The 16784-nt window shown below is 56.9% G+C and overlaps 1 protein-coding gene across 1 annotated transcript in view; it reads left to right on the top strand.

Annotated features, from left to right (window-relative positions):
• Positions 1-2321: 2321 nt before the first annotated feature.
• Positions 2322-16784, top strand: part of ZCCHC24 (zinc finger CCHC-type containing 24) — a 57265-nt gene continuing 42802 nt past the window's right edge. Inside the window, exons 1-2 of the mRNA XM_047702308.1 lie at positions 2322-2773; positions 14713-14913. Of these exons, the coding sequence (XP_047558264.1) occupies positions 2528-2773; positions 14713-14913 (447 nt within the window). The 5' untranslated portion in view covers positions 2322-2527. The remainder of the gene's footprint in view (positions 2774-14712; positions 14914-16784) is intronic.

Genomic DNA, 16784 nt, shown 5'->3' with positions numbered 1-16784 from the left:
TAGCAAACATTTGGGGATCATCTACTTTCGATGCAGCAGGCCTTGTGTAGGAACTATGGGGCAGGGGTGGGTGTGGAGAGGGGGTAAAAGGGGCAGAGGCCACCAGCATGGTTGCCAGGTATGACAAGAGCCCTCACAGCATCAAATCACTGAAGAGCAGGGAGCCCCTGAGCAGATGTCTCTCTAGGCTGGTGACAGACTCAGAGTTTCAGGCTGAGAACCATGACAGAAAGGTTTTGAGTAGCTAGCCCTTCTCCATGAGGCTACTTCACTACTTCCCATTTATTGCCTTATACCTGGTGGGACCTGCCCAGCCTGTGAAACAGTATGAATGTGTGACCCACACTGGGGAAAAATGCCAGCACTACAACATAACAGGACTCCCTTCACCCAGAAGGAGAGTGGGGGCCAGAGACGGAGAGCTCGGGGCTGGGCTTCGGTGCCTCAGGGTCTCCTCTGTGTTCCCCAGCTGCCTGCTTGTGCAACTGGAAGATGCCCCCTCTCTGAACAGCAGTTTTCTCTAAAATGTCCAGGGAAAGTCTAAATCGGTGGTTTCAAATCCTATTCCCCTTCCTCCCATCCTGGAACCTTAAAGATAGTAGTAGAGTTCCAGAGATGACTCCAAATATTTCCAGGAGTTATTACATTTATTTCTTTAAAAAAGTGTACCTTCTGCTTAAACAAATAGACTGAACATGATTTAAAATGTAAAGGGATAGGTCTCTGATAAAGAAACATAGATGAAAATAAACCTGGGATATGCACTATCATCTGTATTAATAATCACAGATTGTTTGATAGGCAAAATCTTTGACATCATTGAATGATCTGAGACAAAATCATCGAAGGGGCTCCTGGTTGGTGATATGGTGGGAAAGAGGGACACATCCCTGAAGACCATTCAGGTCCAAAAACCCACAGATGCTCTCTGCGTAGGTAGTGAGAGAAATCCTTGTGAAGGGGGTGGTGGAGAGTTGACTTTTATGGAATGTCTTCTGCTTACCAAACTCAAACTGGTCAGCTCATAAACATCCCTAGAGGAAGGATGGTGACCATCCCCATTTTACAGAGGAGAAAATAGGCTTGTTCGCTGAGGTTAGGCGCCATGCGGAGGTCACTGAGCTGGAAGGTTGCCAACTTGGCACTTGAACGCCCGGTGAAAGGGCTCCAGAGCCAGGGGTGCGGTGGGAGAGGTGACTACGTCCCCTTCAAACACCTCGCCTTTAGTTAGCTGCGATGGCTTAGCGCAGGCGCGGGATGACTGACTACCCCAGACTGAGAGGGTGAAGGCCCTGGGCTTCGGGATGTGTCAGGCCGAGGAGGGGACGGGGGCGGAGGTTTCCCCCAAGCATACTTGGAGTAGCTGGGTCGTTCTGGAAGGTGGGTGACAGTCGTCTTCCCGAGCTCCCCGTGTCCCATCTGGGGTCCTGGCGGCCCGCCGAAGCACCGGGTTCGGCTGGGGCCGGGGGTCTGGGCGGAGGAAAAGGCCGGCCCAGAGCAGAAATAGGAGAAGGCGGGGGGGGAGGCGAGGGAAGGAGGCGGGGAGTCCTTCCTGGGGCAGGAACCCGGGCCCCCCTCGGCGGAGCCGGCCCGAAAAGCGATTCCGCAGATGGAAGGAATTAAGTGGGAGGGGGAGGGTACTACGGTGATAGCGAGAGTAGGGAGGGAGGGAGGCGTGTGTGTGTGCACGCGTGTGTCTGGGAGGGGAGGAGGAGAGGCAGAGAAACACAGCAGACTAGACGGAAGTAGAAAAGACACACACACGCACACGCACGCACGCACTTAAGAGAGACAGAACCACAGAAGAAGACGACGAGCCGGACAGAGACAGGGGCCCAGGAGAGGTTAATCTGAAAGACAGAGGAGAGAGAATGAAAAAAGAAAAATCCGGCAAGAGAAACGAGTGAAAATGAAATAATTGCAGTGGATTTAGAAAGAACGAGAGACAGAAGAGCTCCAAGCAGAGCGAGAGCAGATTGATTAGGCCGGGGCTGTCCTGAGCTCCCTCAGGCTCCGGGAGTAGGGCGGATGGGCGGGCGCGGGGTGGGGTAGGCCCTGGAAGGGGTCCGCCCAATGGGCAGGCCCCCAGACCGCGGCAAGCACAGATGAGCCCTAATTCCTCGCTCTCCCCGCCCCCTACTCCATATTCAATGATACGGCCAATGGAAGGCGAGAACAGTGTGTAAGGGGCGTGGTCTATTTGGAGCCCGCCCCGGGAGCGGCTGCCGAAGGGGTCAGCACTGAGGCAGATAGCGGATCGCGGGGCGGGGCGGGGCGGGCCCAAAAGTTTCCTGCCCAACTTTCGCTGCCTCCTTCCTCCGCCCGCGCGCGCTGCGGCTGCAGTCGGGGGGAGGTGGCGGCGGCGGCGGCGGCTGCGGGCAGAGCGCAGGGCTCACGGCACTGGGCGATCGCCGTCGGGGCTCGGGCGGTGGGCAGTGGGCGCAGGCTCCCCGGTCCCCGCCCCTCCGCTGCGGGGGAGGGGGGCGCAAGCGGGCGGCCGGGGAGGGGCCGGCACCGCCGCCGCAAAATGAGCCTGCTGTCGGCCATCGACACGAGCGCCGCTTCGGTGTACCAGCCCGCCCAGCTACTCAACTGGGTCTACCTGTCGCTGCAGGACACGCACCAGGCGAGCGCCTTCGATGCCTTTCGGCCCGAACCGCCCGCAGGCGCCGCGCCCCCAGAACTGGCCTTCGGAAAGGGCCGCCCGGAGCAGCTGGGCTCGCCCCTGCACTCCAGCTATCTCAACAGCTTCTTCCAGCTGCAACGCGGAGAGGTGGGTGCCCCCGCGCGCCCCCGCCCTCCGTCGACCGCGCCGGGCCTTTTCCTATCGGCCTGGCTCTTCCTGGCCTGGCCCGGCCCGGCTCGGTATTGCCCGGCCCTGCTTGGCTTGGCTTCGTTCAGCTCTGCCAAACTCGCCACCCGATGTCCCCGGGGCGCCGGGAGCGCGTCACCTCCCGGCTGAGCTCGGCTCCCAGCAGCTCAGGCGCGGGCGGGGCCCTCTTGCTCCCTCTCCCAGCTCGGAGAGCCCTGTTGAAGCGAACTGGGGGGAGCCCGGGCTGGGCGGGGGGCTCCGGATTCTCTCCAGACAGCCCGGGCGCGGCCAGGGCGGAGAGCCCCTTCCAAGTGTCCTTCCCACGCCCAACCCCATCCCCCTCTTGGCCACCGCTCGCTGGGACCGGGAGTGCAGATTCTGCTCTGAGCTTCTCTGCAGGGGCCTAAAATCTTTTCTCCTCTGACCTCGGTGGTGGCTGACCCGAAGGGCACCCTGGAGAGCAGGGCTTTCCTGCTGTTCTTACACAGGGACCCCCAGATACATCCTCCAGCTGCTTGCCCTCCCCCAGCCACATAGGAAGTGGTTTTTGAGGGCTTGACCCCACAGACTGTGCTGTCCCCCGCCCTCCCAGACTGGAAGGAAATGAAAGGGAAATCCTCTTGAGCTCTTGGGAGGGGGGCTAGCCAGGGGGAGAGGTTTCAGCTGCCCAGTGCCTTCTCCAGAAACCTGGGCTGGCTGCTTTGCAAAGTCTGCCTGTTGGGTGGATTCGGTTACAAAGTGGAAGGGGCAGCGTGTCTTCCTCGCCAGACAAATACACAGATTGCCAGGACCTCCCAGCCCCTTTTCAGAGGTCTTCTCCAGAGCTTTCCTAGATACCACTCCTCTCTCCTTTCAGCTGGACTCCTCCTCCTCCTCCCCTCCCATCTACTCTGGTCTCTTTTGGGAATTGCAGATACCCTTCTGTGGCCTTCACTCATCTGTCTTCTGGCAGCTCTCCCTGCAAATGTGCAGGGGGAAGGGGTGGAGGAGAGGACACGCTTGAGGGTTCCTTTTCCTTCTGGGCCTGAGCATGGCATTTGGTTTAGGAGACTCAGAGTCCTGAATGAGTCAGGGACAAGGGCCTGTGAATGTGCGAGTGTGCTAGGATAAGAGGGGAAAGTCAGAGGGTCTCCCTTTCTGGTCCCATAATGTGTTCAACTCTGCCAGAGGAGGATGTGGACATAAAACGCTGACCTGAGGCATAGAAGTGGGCCAGTACCGCATGAGCTGAGAGAAGGACTGGTTGACCTGTGTTGGGTCCGTTGGGCATACCGCAGGGAGATGGGTCTGGAGAGCCACCCTTTGGTGCCAAGTGAAAGCATTTGTCTACCAAAGCTCTTTGTAAACTGTAAAGCACTCTCTCCACGGGAGGAGTTATTCTTGGCTGGGAATCCTCTCTCTTATAAGAGACTTGCCACCTCTTCAGGGAACTGGCTCCAATGACCGGCGACTTTGGAGTACAGGTTCTGGGTGGTTCCCCACTGCCTGGGTCTTTTTAGTTGTTATCTTACCAAACATTTGTTGAGTTCCATGTGCGCCCTTGGGGAAGCAGGGACAGATCAGTGAGGGCCCCAGATGAGAAGACAGGCAAGATGTTACAATGTGAGTGGTAGGTAGTTTTGTGTGGGTGCTGTGGGAATCCCAAGGAGGACAGTGGCCGTGACCCGTGTGACCATGAACTCTCACCCCTCACAGGTCGAGTGGGGCGGGGTGTCCCTAAACATCCTCTACTAGCCTTCCCCAGTTCCTACCCAGTGGTTGCCTTCTTCCCTGAATGGGGGTCTCTGCTGAGAGGCTTGGAAGTTTGGGGCCATCCAAAGTCTTCTGTAGGAGTAGGAAGTGGTGACTTCTGTTGGAAATATCTAACATTTCCATGAGATCCCAGTTGGATCTCAGTGAAACCTGTCTCTGGTCACTTTGCTGCTGCTGACCCCAGCTTCCTTTGTGAGGAGGGCCAGTGTAAAAGGAGCTGATAAAGGTTATGCAGAGCAATGGTAGAAAAAAGTCTCTTATGACCTGACTTTGGGGGAACGCCCTGTCTCTGCCTCTGCCTCAGTTTACACATTCATTGAATTTAGTCTCTGCTGCCCCTTAGGGTGGTATGGATGGGATTTGAGAGATACATACGCAAGCAGACAGGCCGAGCTGGGGGAGGTAAGAGGGGCTTCTCCTACGCTGACAGGCCAGTGGCTTCCTTGGAGGGGCTGGAGGGCTGTGCGGGCTGACTTCGGGATGGCTTTCTGGGCTGTCGACTCACTCGCTCTCACCCCTCACCCGCTTCACCTCCTAAAGCCTCTTGGAGCCCCAGCTGTGTTCCTGGGCTTTCCTGCATCCAGGGCTTAGCCAGTGACCTAATATGGCTCTGAAATAGCAACTGGCTGAGAAGGCATGAAAATATACCCCCCACCTGAATGCCACCGAGGGGCTGGTTAGAGAAGCAAATCATGTGTGGGCCGGAGGGGACTCTGTGAAGGGACCCAGGGACTCAGGAGCATCGCCGTTCTCTACAAGGCCTGGCAGGCCTGGTGGCAGTGCCTGCGGATGTGACTTGCATGCTGACCGCTGACCACGGCCTGTCTGCGCGGGTCCCGGTGCCAAGAGCCCACCCCCTCCCGCACCACCCCTAGGCTGCTCCCACCACAATAGCAAAACACCATGAATGCAGCTGGGATTTGGGCGGGGGAGTTGAGGACATGGGGGCACAGAAGCTCATTGTGCCCCTGGAACCTCAGCTCTGGAAGCTGAAGATAAGCCAAGGGTTCTGAGTGGAACACTGGCCCCAGGAGCAGAGAGATGGCAGAGTCTGTGTACGAGGGCAGGAGCGACACCAGGAGGTGTCTTGGACGCCCATGGGGGCTCTTCAGCTTCTCAGCGGGTGGTAAAGGTGCCAGGCCAAAGCAGGGACAGACATTTTGTGCAGTTTTTTAAAGGCCTCGGTCTAGAATATGGGCCCTGGGAGCTTCAGTTTCAACCCTTGATCTGTGGCAACAACTACATGTCTTTGAAGAGAGACTCTGGGGGCTCTTGGCTGAGCCCCTTCGCTTTCCTCTTAGGTACCAAGGAAGGCTGCTCTTAGAGAGAGTGGGGGGTTGGGTGGTGTGGGGGTCTTCCCTGCCAAGATTAGCTTGGAATTTAAATTCACAGCAGCGTAGGAGCTGTGGGACTCCACCTCCAGAAAAGGAGACATACCCCTCATTGTGAGAATGAGAATTAGCTTTTGGGCCCCTCAGAGGGATGCCCAGAAGCCCTCCTGCGTTGTGCCTGTACTCCCTCAAGAGGAGCTATGGCTGTCCCACTCCAAGTCAGAGTCGGAGGGCGGCTGTTATCTTTCCCTCTTCCTCCAGGGATAGAGAGACGTGGCTTTACAGTGAAACCATGGTTTGTGGAGGCTGGGGGAAGGGCTTTGGGGTCAAATCTGTCTGGAAAGCAAAAGACTGTCCTTCCCTTGGAGACACACAATGCCTCCCCCCGCCCCTCCCCCCAGCACTGTGAAGGCTCTGAGAAGTCCCGCAGCATAGAAACTTATTTCCCTCTCGTCAGCCCCACATTTCCATCAGTATTTGACCAGAGAATGTTTTGGCATAGAACGTTTGACAGTATTCTTCTGAACATCTCCAGGCCCAGGGACGGCTCCGTTAAGGCACATCTCTTCCAACCCTCAGGACATTCTTCCAGGAGCTGTTGACTCAAGCCCTCTCCCCAGCCCCACCCCAATCCTGGCGCTATCGACCCCAGCACTGCAGACCCCCTCGTCTTTGCAGCGCTAGCCTGTCCACTGAAGGCAGCAGGGGTGTCCCAAGGCTTTATGGACAGGGCTTCAGCCCTTCTGCAGAGAGGGCTATTAGAACCTTCGAGGCGCCACTAAGGTGTCCTGCTTTCAAGGGCCCCTGGGTGTTGACAGTCCTGGGAAGGTTTTGTGTGTCGCCTGTGCTGCCCACAGGTGCAGGTGAGCCCAGGCTGCCTGACCAGGGCGCAGGTGCAGACGAAGCCCCAGCCCGTGTGAGGATGGAGGTTTGCCTCAGTGGGGCTGAGAGTGGGCTTCCGGGGCTGGAGTTCGTTCCTAGCAACTTTCGTGGTCTGTGTGTGTTGGTGGGGAGGGGGTAGCGCCAGGTCCCGGGAGGGACAGACCTTCCAGACCAGCAGAGCCTGGGAGGCTGCCTGGCCCCTTTGGCCAGCCATGGGAAGCTGAGCTCTGACTCAGGCAACGAGGGCCGTCACTCGAGGGCCTGTAGGCCGAGGTGGCCCTATCCTCCCTCCGTCAAAGTAAGTTGACTGGGCAGGCCTGGACTCAGAGGGGAGGCCACACCTTGTGGACCTTCTGAGTCAGGTAGGAGGGAAGAGAGCAGGCAGGATTAGTAATTTGTAATGAGCAGTGGCAGTGAGCCAGGCTCTGTCAGCGCCTAAAGGGGCTCCTTGCAGAGAAGGCGGCCCCAAGTCATGGTCCCTTACTCTTGGGTAGGGCTTTCTTCTTGGCATCTCTTTCTTCATCTCTTTCTAGAAGAGAAAGCAGGCCTGGCAAGTCACCCTCAGCGAGTCGGTGGCCGGGCTACATCTAGAATGCCTCCATATTCCAGCTAGAACTAGCTCTGTGGCTCATTGTGCTGGCTGTCGCCTGGATTGTTCTCGGGGGCCCCAGTGCAAGGCAGGCAATCACCAGGAACATTCTGTCAAGCTCTGGGGCCTCTGATGTGTTGCCCCCAATCTCAGACCTTTTGAGGAGTGGTGGGCACTGGTCCATTCATCACGGGTCCCAGCCGTTGTGCTGTGTCCGTACCTCAGTCATACCCATGGCTTCAGCCCCTCCCCAGAGACCGGGTGTGGGGCTCCCTGGGATGGAAGTCCAAGGATGGCCTGGCTCTGGGGAGTCAGAGGATGGGCATGAGCCCTTGCTGGCACTTTTCTCTCATGGCGCAATCGGTGTGCAGCATCCCCATTGTCCAGGTGGGAAAACTAAGGCTCTTCAAGAGGAGGACGATACAGTCAGGGCATCAGTGGCAGGACTGGGGCTCCAGCTGAGGTCTCAGGAGGCTTGGTCTGTGTCGTGTGGCTGTGGGTGTGCTGGAGCATCATCTTTTATTCTGTCCTCCTCTATACTGTAAAGCTTCGAGAAGGCACTAAGCTTTGCACTGACTGCTGCTCGCACCTCAAATGCTCTTGCCTGCCCTCAACAACTGACAGATTCCAACTTCTATCTGGCACGAGAGGCTGCCCCTTCTCTGAGAGGCCTTCCCCAGCTGCCATGGGGGAGCTCACCTCCTTCCAGTGTCTGCGGCCTGTGGCAGAAGAGCGGGACATGCTTCTGGTGAGGCATGTCGTAGCATTTGCTACTGCGGACGAGCATCCGCTGTACGTGGGTCTGTCTACATTGTCAGCACGCTGAGAGTGGGAATCCTGTCTTTTTCCACCTGCTGTTGCTGGTCAGTGCCTGGGACTGACCAGTGTTCAGGTACTAAGTGGTTAGGTAGATGGGTGACTTGTGACAACATGAATGATCTCTTCAGCCTCTCTCTCTCTCTTTTTAAAAAAAGATTTTATTTATTTGACGGAGAGATAGAGAGTGAGCATAAGCAGGGAGAGCAGCAGAGGGAGAGGGAGAAACAGGCTCCCCACTGAGCAGGGAGCCCGATGTGGGGCTCCATCCCAGGACCCCAGGATCGTGACCTGAGCCTAAGGCAGCCAGTTAACCGACTGAGCCACCCAGGGGCTCCCTCCTCAGCTTCTTATCTCCTGTTTTATCTCACTGGCAAAATGTTTATGGATTGCTTGATTGGAAAAGAGCTGACTTGGGAGATAGGAAAGCCCTGTCCCTAGAGGTGTTCTAGCAGAAACTTAGGTATGCTCATGGTTCTTGACTCTGGACCTCTTCGAGAAGCTGAATATCACCAGAGTTCTCCTCAGTGCTCACACACAGAGCAGAGGCATCCATGCACACACAGACACACACCTTTGCCGTTATTTCAACGGGCTTCTGGCACCCCCCCGTGTTGACAACAGATCCAAACCGAGGCCACCTGCCGTAGGGGCTGCAGACCTCAGTGGTACCCTTGGACTGGCTGAATATTGGGGTCCCTTTCAGCCCTTAGGTTATCAAATTCATGCTTTCTGCTTTCATTCCATGACTACATTCTAGAGCAAGAGGCATCTGGTCCCCAGTGCTTATGCTCTAGCTGGGTGGAGGGCATACGGCTGGAAAATGTGGGCACCTGTCAGGTGAGCCGTGAGCTGGGCAGGAGCTGGAGGGATGGAGTCTGGAGGGAGGCTCTCCCTGGGACTTCTCTGTGTGTCCTGCCACCACTGTGCTCCTCCCTCTCTGGGTCTTTTCCTCATTTCTCTCTCCCCATTCCCCCCCACCTCCAAAAGGCACACAGATGGCTTATTTAAGTTAGAATCTCTCATTGAGCTCCGGCTGTGTACGGGGAACTGTGTTTGAATGGGCCTCTAGAAGGCTGTGGAGCCCTTGGGCATTCTTGGGCGAGGGGTTGCTGCCTCTGGTGATGGCTAGCCCTGCAACCTTCCTGGCCACACAGGAACCAAGCTGCGCTCTGACCACACCTGATAAATCTTCAGTCAAGATGCGAGTTCACTTTCCCATCAGCCAATGGGTGGTCTCCTCTCCCCGAGCGCAGTACACATCCACCTGTTCCTGGGGATGGGGGAAGGGTGTGACTCTGGGGGCTGGAGCCCCAGACAGACCCCAGGGGTAGAAGAAGTGCAGATCCCCTTGGAGAATGGGTGGAGCCATTTGTGAAATGAATGGTTTCTTGTGTTAAAGAGAAGGGTGTGGGTGCATATGTGTGTGCACGTGTGTGTGCATGTGTCCGTGTGTCTGGAAGGGGTGTGGGGTGACATTTTGGGCTGAGAAAGCAGTTGTCCAGCTGATGAAAGAAGAGTTGGGAACTAGGATCAGAGAGTCACCCCCCGCCCCATGCGCCCTTCAGAGCCATCTCTGGCCTCGGGTTTCAGCCAAGACTCAGCCTTTGCTCTGGTCACATTTCCTCAAATGCTCCCCTTGTCATGGCCTTGCCCACTGCCATGTCCTTTTCTGTGGGTGTTTCCACCTCTGTCTCCTCTCTTCTCTGCACTGGTTTCCTCTCCCTAGAGCAGGCTTCTTTGCACTTGCCCTAACCCCTGTCTGCCTCCCTCCCTCTGGACCCTCTCTGATCCTGGGAGGGCCAACAGAGTATGGCAGTTTGAGTCAGCCCTGGAAGTCTTGGCCTGCACACTCCAGGTCCCTCTACAGAACCCCCAGCCCGAGAACCCAACCCTTCATGCAGCACAAAGAAGGTGGTGCCTCATCTTGCCAGGCCTGAGGGGCTTGGCGATATGAAGTCACAGGCCCAGGGAGAGTGGTCCACCCCTGTGTTCTCCTTTGGCTCTCCTTACTGTAGGAGAAGCCAAGCCTGGAGGCCATGTGGGAGATGAAATGTAACAGGCTGACTGATCTGGGTGTGAGTCTCCCTTAGCCACATGCTGGCTGTTTTACCTTGGGCAAGTTACTCAGCCTTTCTGAGCCCCAGTTTCCAGCTCTATAAAATGGAGCCAATAATGCCCATCCAAATAGTGTTCTTGCAAGTATAAAAAGACCAGGAAAGAGAAAGGATCCAGTGAAGTCTAAGACACAAGCAGGATGAGAATAGATTTCAGCATCTTCCCCTCTAACTTTCCCCAACAGCCAAGCCAGAGCCTCAGAGAAGTTCCAGCAATGGGCAGGAGTCCAATGCTCCATCCCCCAGATATGGTATGAGGATCCCACACTTCCTGCCAGCTGCTGGGAGTGGGGAGGAGAGAGAGGTGGTCTCTTCCTTCAGGCTGGTGATTTGGGCCCAGTGGCTTCTATCCACCACAGTAGTGGGGCTGCCCTCAACCAGTGCCCATAGCGGCTTAATCTGGGGTGAGAGTGCTTTCCACTTCATCTGTGGCAACTCAGAGACCCCCCCCAACCTGAATCTTTAAGGTGTTAGGGCATTCACCGCCTCATCTGTCGAGTAGGGTTCCCAGACCCTTCTCTGCCTTTGACGATTTGCACCCAGGACAGTGGCAGGTATGAGGGATGGCAGAAACGGTCTGGGCTCTGGGGGTGACGGAATGTTGCAGAATTTTTGCCTTTTGATATGTCCAGCCCTGTGGGGAAATGAAGAGGCTTCAGAACTCCTTCATTCAAAGGCAGCAGATTCACGGGGTGATCCCCACCCAGCCTAGCCCTGACAGACAAGGCTATGGCCATGAGGTCCAGGAGGCCCCGGGAGGAGGCAGGGGCATCTGAGGCCTGAGTAAGAAGAAGGGATGGGTTCAAGGCCACACCACCAGAGGTATGACCAGATCGAAGGCCGGGTCCTGGAGGAGGTTGGATGGACACAGGGCACCCTGGGGGGACAGCCAGTGTAGAATTAGAGGGGGGAAGAGCAGGTGCCCCATGGGACACCAGGAGGAGAAGCATGGCTGTTAGGGAGTTCGGGGCTCCCTGATGAAGGGCCACTTCTGCTGGGCCTCACCCTCCAGCTATAGGCAGCAGGACTCAGAAAGGAGGTGCCCAGAGTGACCAAGTGCCCTCCCCATGTTGGGCTCTGGGGTGGTCTTTCAGTAGCTGGTGTCTGGACCCTAAGAAAGCGGGACTGCGAAGGTCATCCATGTTGCCCTCCTTCCCTGTTCCGGGTTCAGTTTACAAATGGGAAGCCCGAGGCCAGGCCTGCCTCCGCAGCCCGAGGGGTGGGAACACGGTGTGTCCTGGCCTCTGTGCCGACCCATCCCCGCAGGCCGGCCAGGGAAAGGTCTGAGAGCAGCTTGCCTTTCACCTCCATGGCCGGAGTTCCTTGGGGCTTGGGAGAGGAAACAGCTCGCTGCCCCACCCGCCCTTTTAGCCAGCTGGCAAGCAGGACTCATGGCCCTCAGGCCTGGCTGTGTGCCCTGGTCTGTGCCCTGGGCCTCTCTGGGCCTCAGTTTCTCCATCTGGAATGTGCGAGCAGTTGGGTCAGCTGTTCTTCTTCCTTTCCACTTGAAGGTGGTGTCGTCTTAAATTGAGGCTGAGGGAAGGGAGCTGGAGCCACCAGGAGGGACAGGCCAGAGCACCCGAGGGAGGCGGGCAGAGACGGTGAATAGGAAAGCTCTGACCTCGCTTCTCTTCCTGGAGCTGCTCGTAGGACAGAAGCTGTGACCCTCGTGAGGTAGAGGGTGCAGGTATCCAGCTGCTGGGGAGAAGACAGGCTGCTCGGAGGCCTCTGGCTGTCCAGGGACGCCCGAGGGGTCACCCATGGGCAGGGCAGTGTGGCCACAAGGCAGGGGAGAGGCTGTTCAGGGTGTAATTAATGCACTTTTTGGCACCCACCAGACTTCCCCTTCCTCTTGACAGTTTGCTGCCAAAACAGTCCCGATTCCTGTGAACTTGCTTAAATCTTATACAGAAAAAAAAAAAAAAAAAAGAAGAAGAAGAAGAAGAAAAAAGAAAAGAGAGAACGGGGGGAAAAAATGAAGAGGGCTGTTATTTGTGAAATTGCATTTCCCAGCCATGAGGGTGAGTCACACCATTTGGAGTTGGGAGTTTCTTTTCTGGATGAACTTTTCTCCAGGAGGCTGTGGTGGTGCTGCTCTCCCTCAGGCCTGTTTGGGTGAGGAGAAGCTTCCACTCAAGCTAAGGAGAGACCTGGGTGTTTGGAAAGGCCAGGTAGAGCCAGCGGGCCCTCTGGACAGACTGCCCTGGGGAGCTTAAACGTGCAGTTCTGGCCTGGGGGAAGGGGGAGCAGTGAGTTAGTGCGTCAGGGGGAGACAGTTTCGGTTTAGAACGATGAGAAAGTACTGGAAGTGGGTGGTGGTGGTTGGTGGTCGCAAAGTCATGGGCATGTACTTAGTGCCACGAAACCGTACGCTAAAAAACAGAACTAAAATGGTCGATTCTCTGTAATGAATTTCTTACCACAGTAAAGCTGTAGGCTCCAGGCTCTCGGTGCCAGGTGACTATTTTGGTAGGTAGGTCTGAGGTGGGGCCAAGAAAACCGTATTGGTTCAAAGTTTCTTAAGGCACTCAGTACAAGGTTGGACACATTTGCCTCATCTGTAAAATGGGACCACAGGTTGTGGTGAGCGTCGGCTGTCTTAATAAGTGTACAGTTTCCAGCCCCTGGGACACTGTAATTGCTTAGTAGATGGGACTGGGATCAAATCCTGTGGACACTGGACCCCTCTCCACACCCCTTGTCCAGAACTGTTGGTTGTCCAGAACTATCTCACACACCTGCGGGTATGGGAGACCCTCTGCCTCTCAGGATGGACCACTTTCTCGGCTCATCTGAGAGCTGGATAATCACCCTCCAGTGAAGGCAAGGTGTGGTATTTTGCACTGGTCCTGGGTTTCATGATAGCCCTGGGCAGTGGTAGAGCAGAGATGGTCCTCAGAAGCCTTTGAGTCCCATGCCCAGACATCATAGGCTGACTGACTGGGTGTTTGGCCTGGATGCCTTTTGGACGTGGTCCCTGCATCTTTTTTCCTAGGCTCCAGTCTAAACCTACAGGAGCAGGAACCACGGCCCAGAGAGGGAAAGGACTGGCCCCAGGCCACAGATCAGGGTGTCCAGGGAGCCAAGAAGAGTGGTGGTCCCCAGATGACGAGGGCTGTGTCCTCTAGGAGGGAATGCCAGGCCCCCAGAAATGGAACAAGTGGGGAGGCTGAGGTATACATGTGTGAGGGGTGGCATCTGTCCTGGTTTGGGGAGGGGTGCCTGATCTCCAGGGGCCTGCTCTCTGCTCCCTTCCCTCCCTGCCCACACGGAAGGGACACAGGAGGGACTGTACCCACTCTGAGCCTCCATCTGCCCTGTCTTCATAAGGGAGCCTGAGGCCACCTCTTCTCAGGGGCTGTCTTCCTCTAGAGGCCTGGGGACTTCCAGGAACAAGGCTGTCTTCCCAGTAGATCCAAGGCTCCCCAAGGTCTAGTGGTTCCCTGCTGGAATCCTTAAGCACCTGAGCGGGGACCAGAGGATGCCCAGGCCCCATGCCCAGGTTTGTCGTTGACCCTCCTGGAGGAGCTGCCTCTTTACGGCCTTGGCCTTGCCCCAGGAAAAGGGGACCATGGCTGTTCCCTGCCAACCTCACCACAGGCCCCACCTTTGCTAAATTCCAGTGTGCCTTGCTGCCCAGAGCCTGTGACTCCTATAAATAGAGGCTGTATACACCAGGAGGGGGCCTGGGCCGCGTCTGCTTTGAAGCCAGGCAAGACATCTGGTTCCTGTCAGCTGGAGGTGGGAGAGGTGGGAGAGGTGGGCCACTTCCTCCTGGGCTCACAGAGGGCAGGCCTGGGCCAGCCTCGGGGCTCCCCGGACATAGTGTGCACAGCCCTCATGCCACAGGAGACCAGGCAGAGCGCTGAACCTCAGTCTTCTCTTCTGTACGATGGAAACAATCCTGTACGCTGATGCCCCTCTTTCTTGTAAGATGGGAAAACTGAGTCAGCTGAGCGAGAAGTGACTTGTTTAAAGCACTAGTAAATGGCAAAGCCCCAGATCCAACAGGTTGCTTTCTGCTATGCCTGCTTACCTCCTGGGAATGTGTAAAGAACTAATGAGAACCGTCCTCCTCTTCCTCACTTCTTACTGAGTGATTCCTCAGTGCCAGGTGGGAGATACAGTGACCTCACTTGAGCCTCCTAGGAACCCTAGGAAGTGGCTCTCATTACTCCTGTTTTCCAGACAGGGCCCTGGGGGCCCAGAGCAGTTCACTGGCTTGCCTGTGGATGCGCAGCAGGAGTTAGGATATGAACTGGGGCTCTAGGGGGCCAGAGCTCCCGGGCAGCTAGAGAGTGTGCATTCACGAGTGTGCATGCATGTGCCCGTGGACATGTGCCCATGAGGCCATAGCTGCAAACAAGTGTGCCCAGGCCCGGGGAGCCCTCACATCTCTGTCCCTCCTCCCAGGCTCTGAGCAGCAGCGTGTACAAGAGCGCCTCGCCCTACGGCTCCCTCAACAACATTGCCGATGGCCTCAGCTCCCTCACTGAGCACTTCTCAGACCTGACCCTCACCTCTGAGACCCGCAAGCCCAGCAAGAGGCCCCCACCCAACTACCTGTGCCACCTGTGCTTCAACAAAGGACACTACATCAAGGACTGCCCCCAGGTAAGGCGCCCCGCTTCTCTGGGTAGAACAGGCCGAGCGGCCCCACCTCCCCCCTCCCCTACCTCCCTGTCCCCAGGGCCCCTTCCACCAACAAGTGGCCTTGTGCCCTCTGGTCTCCACCTTCCCCTCCTCTCCGGTATTTCTGAGGCACTGGCTGGCATGGATGGGACAGAGCCCCAGCCTGGGCCTGCCCTGGCTAGTGAGCAATCCCGGTGAGGGCCCCCAAATGAGGTTCCGGGCCTTCACATCTCCGCCAGTCTTCCTGCCAGGGTGGGTCCTGTTACAGTGGGGCAGGACGGGGGCCAGCAGCCTCCTCGCAGCTCTCCCGAGAGAGACCCCATCTCCTCACACTCACAGGGAAAGAATGCGGGCTCTGGGCCAGGAATCCAGATGTGCACCCCCTCCCCCAGACCCCACCTCTCCCTCCTCCGCAGCAGTGTTTCCTCAGTCTCCTGCCTGTAAGGGGGGAGGGGAGAGGGCCTTGCCCCTGACTTTGTGCCCCCCCACAGGGTAGGTCTGGGTGAAGGCCTTGGGCACTGCAGGCTGGGCCTCTCTCTCAGTGTGGGAAGAGGGCCAGGCGATGGAGAGTGTGGGGAGCAGCCCCGTCTCCCACCCAGTGCTTCGCTGTGATGGGCTGGGGCTCCTGGGGGCAGATCCCACTTGCAGAATGACTCCTGACTCTGGCCAACTGGGCTCTGGCAGCCTGGGGAGAGGGGGTAAGGTCGTTTCCAATACAGTACGAGATGGATCCGTGATTCTTTTCCCTATTATTTTTTCAAAATTTCTAATGTTTTTGTAATGTGTGTTTTTTGCTTCTATTTTACATATGTAATGGAAATGGGATCCTGGAAACTCAGAAAATCCATGTAGTCTTACCCTCCAGATGGTGGGAGCCCAGGGTGTGGCTGGGTGGGGCTGGGTGCCTCCAGACGCATGGAGGCCGAGATGTGCTTGCTGCTTGTGGCTCTTTTCAGGAATAGCTGTGCCGTGCTTTAGGTCCTCGCTGCGTGAAGTATGGCCAGGATAGCTGCCTGGGAGCTTGTCAGAAATGCAGTCTTAGGCCCAGCCTGTAATTGCATTTTAGTAGAAGTCCCGGAACCTGTGTATACGGGTGATCTCAGCCTCCTCCGACCCTTGGTCAAGAGAAGCCCACCCCTGACCCTGAGTGTGGGAGCTGGCCCACTGATGGCTGTTCTCCAGACCCCACTCCAGTGGGCGTTGTCCGCCCTCAGTATACGCAGGAAGCCAGGGGCCCTCGGGATGAGGAGGTCCCAGCACAGGGTAAGACCCATACCTCCCCAGGGGTTCTCCAGAAGGGATGAGGAGCAAGCAGGAGACTCAGGATCCCGTTGGTCCTCAAGGATGTGCCCCCGGCCCACCCTGGCAGCAGCCCCTTGCACCTTCCCCAGCTGAGCCTCTGCGAGGGGACTTTCAGTCACTTACCATACCTTGGAAACTTCCCTCATTGTCTCCTGCCTGCAGCCCGGGGCTCACAATTAGCCGACATGTCAAGTCTCTCATTAGCCTCTTGTTACATGATGCTTTGAGTGAGTTAAGCACTCACACGGGATCATTGAGCCAGTCTGTGGAGGTGCTGGAATTTCAACCCCGGCCAGCAGGTGACATTCAGACACCAACAGGGGCCCCTGGGGCTCCGAGGAGGTGGGCCATGCTGAGCTGGAGGTCTGGGAAAGCTTCCAGGAGAAGGAGAAGGAGAACTTGAGGGGGCTTGGCTGGTTGTTGGAAGAAGGGTGAGCAGTATCCAAAGGCAAGGGATGTTGAGGCAGCAGTGGAGGGACGGTGAAGGCGTGCAGGTAAGTGTGTGTGTGCATGCCCAGCCCTCTTTCCAGAGGGGCCAGGGCTCTCCTAAA

The sequence above is a fragment of the Lutra lutra genome, chromosome 14, assembly GCF_902655055.1.
Source record: "Lutra lutra chromosome 14, mLutLut1.2, whole genome shotgun sequence".
Lineage (NCBI taxonomy): Eukaryota > Metazoa > Chordata > Mammalia > Carnivora > Mustelidae > Lutra > Lutra lutra.
This window is presented reverse-complemented; position numbering and strand designations above follow the sequence as displayed.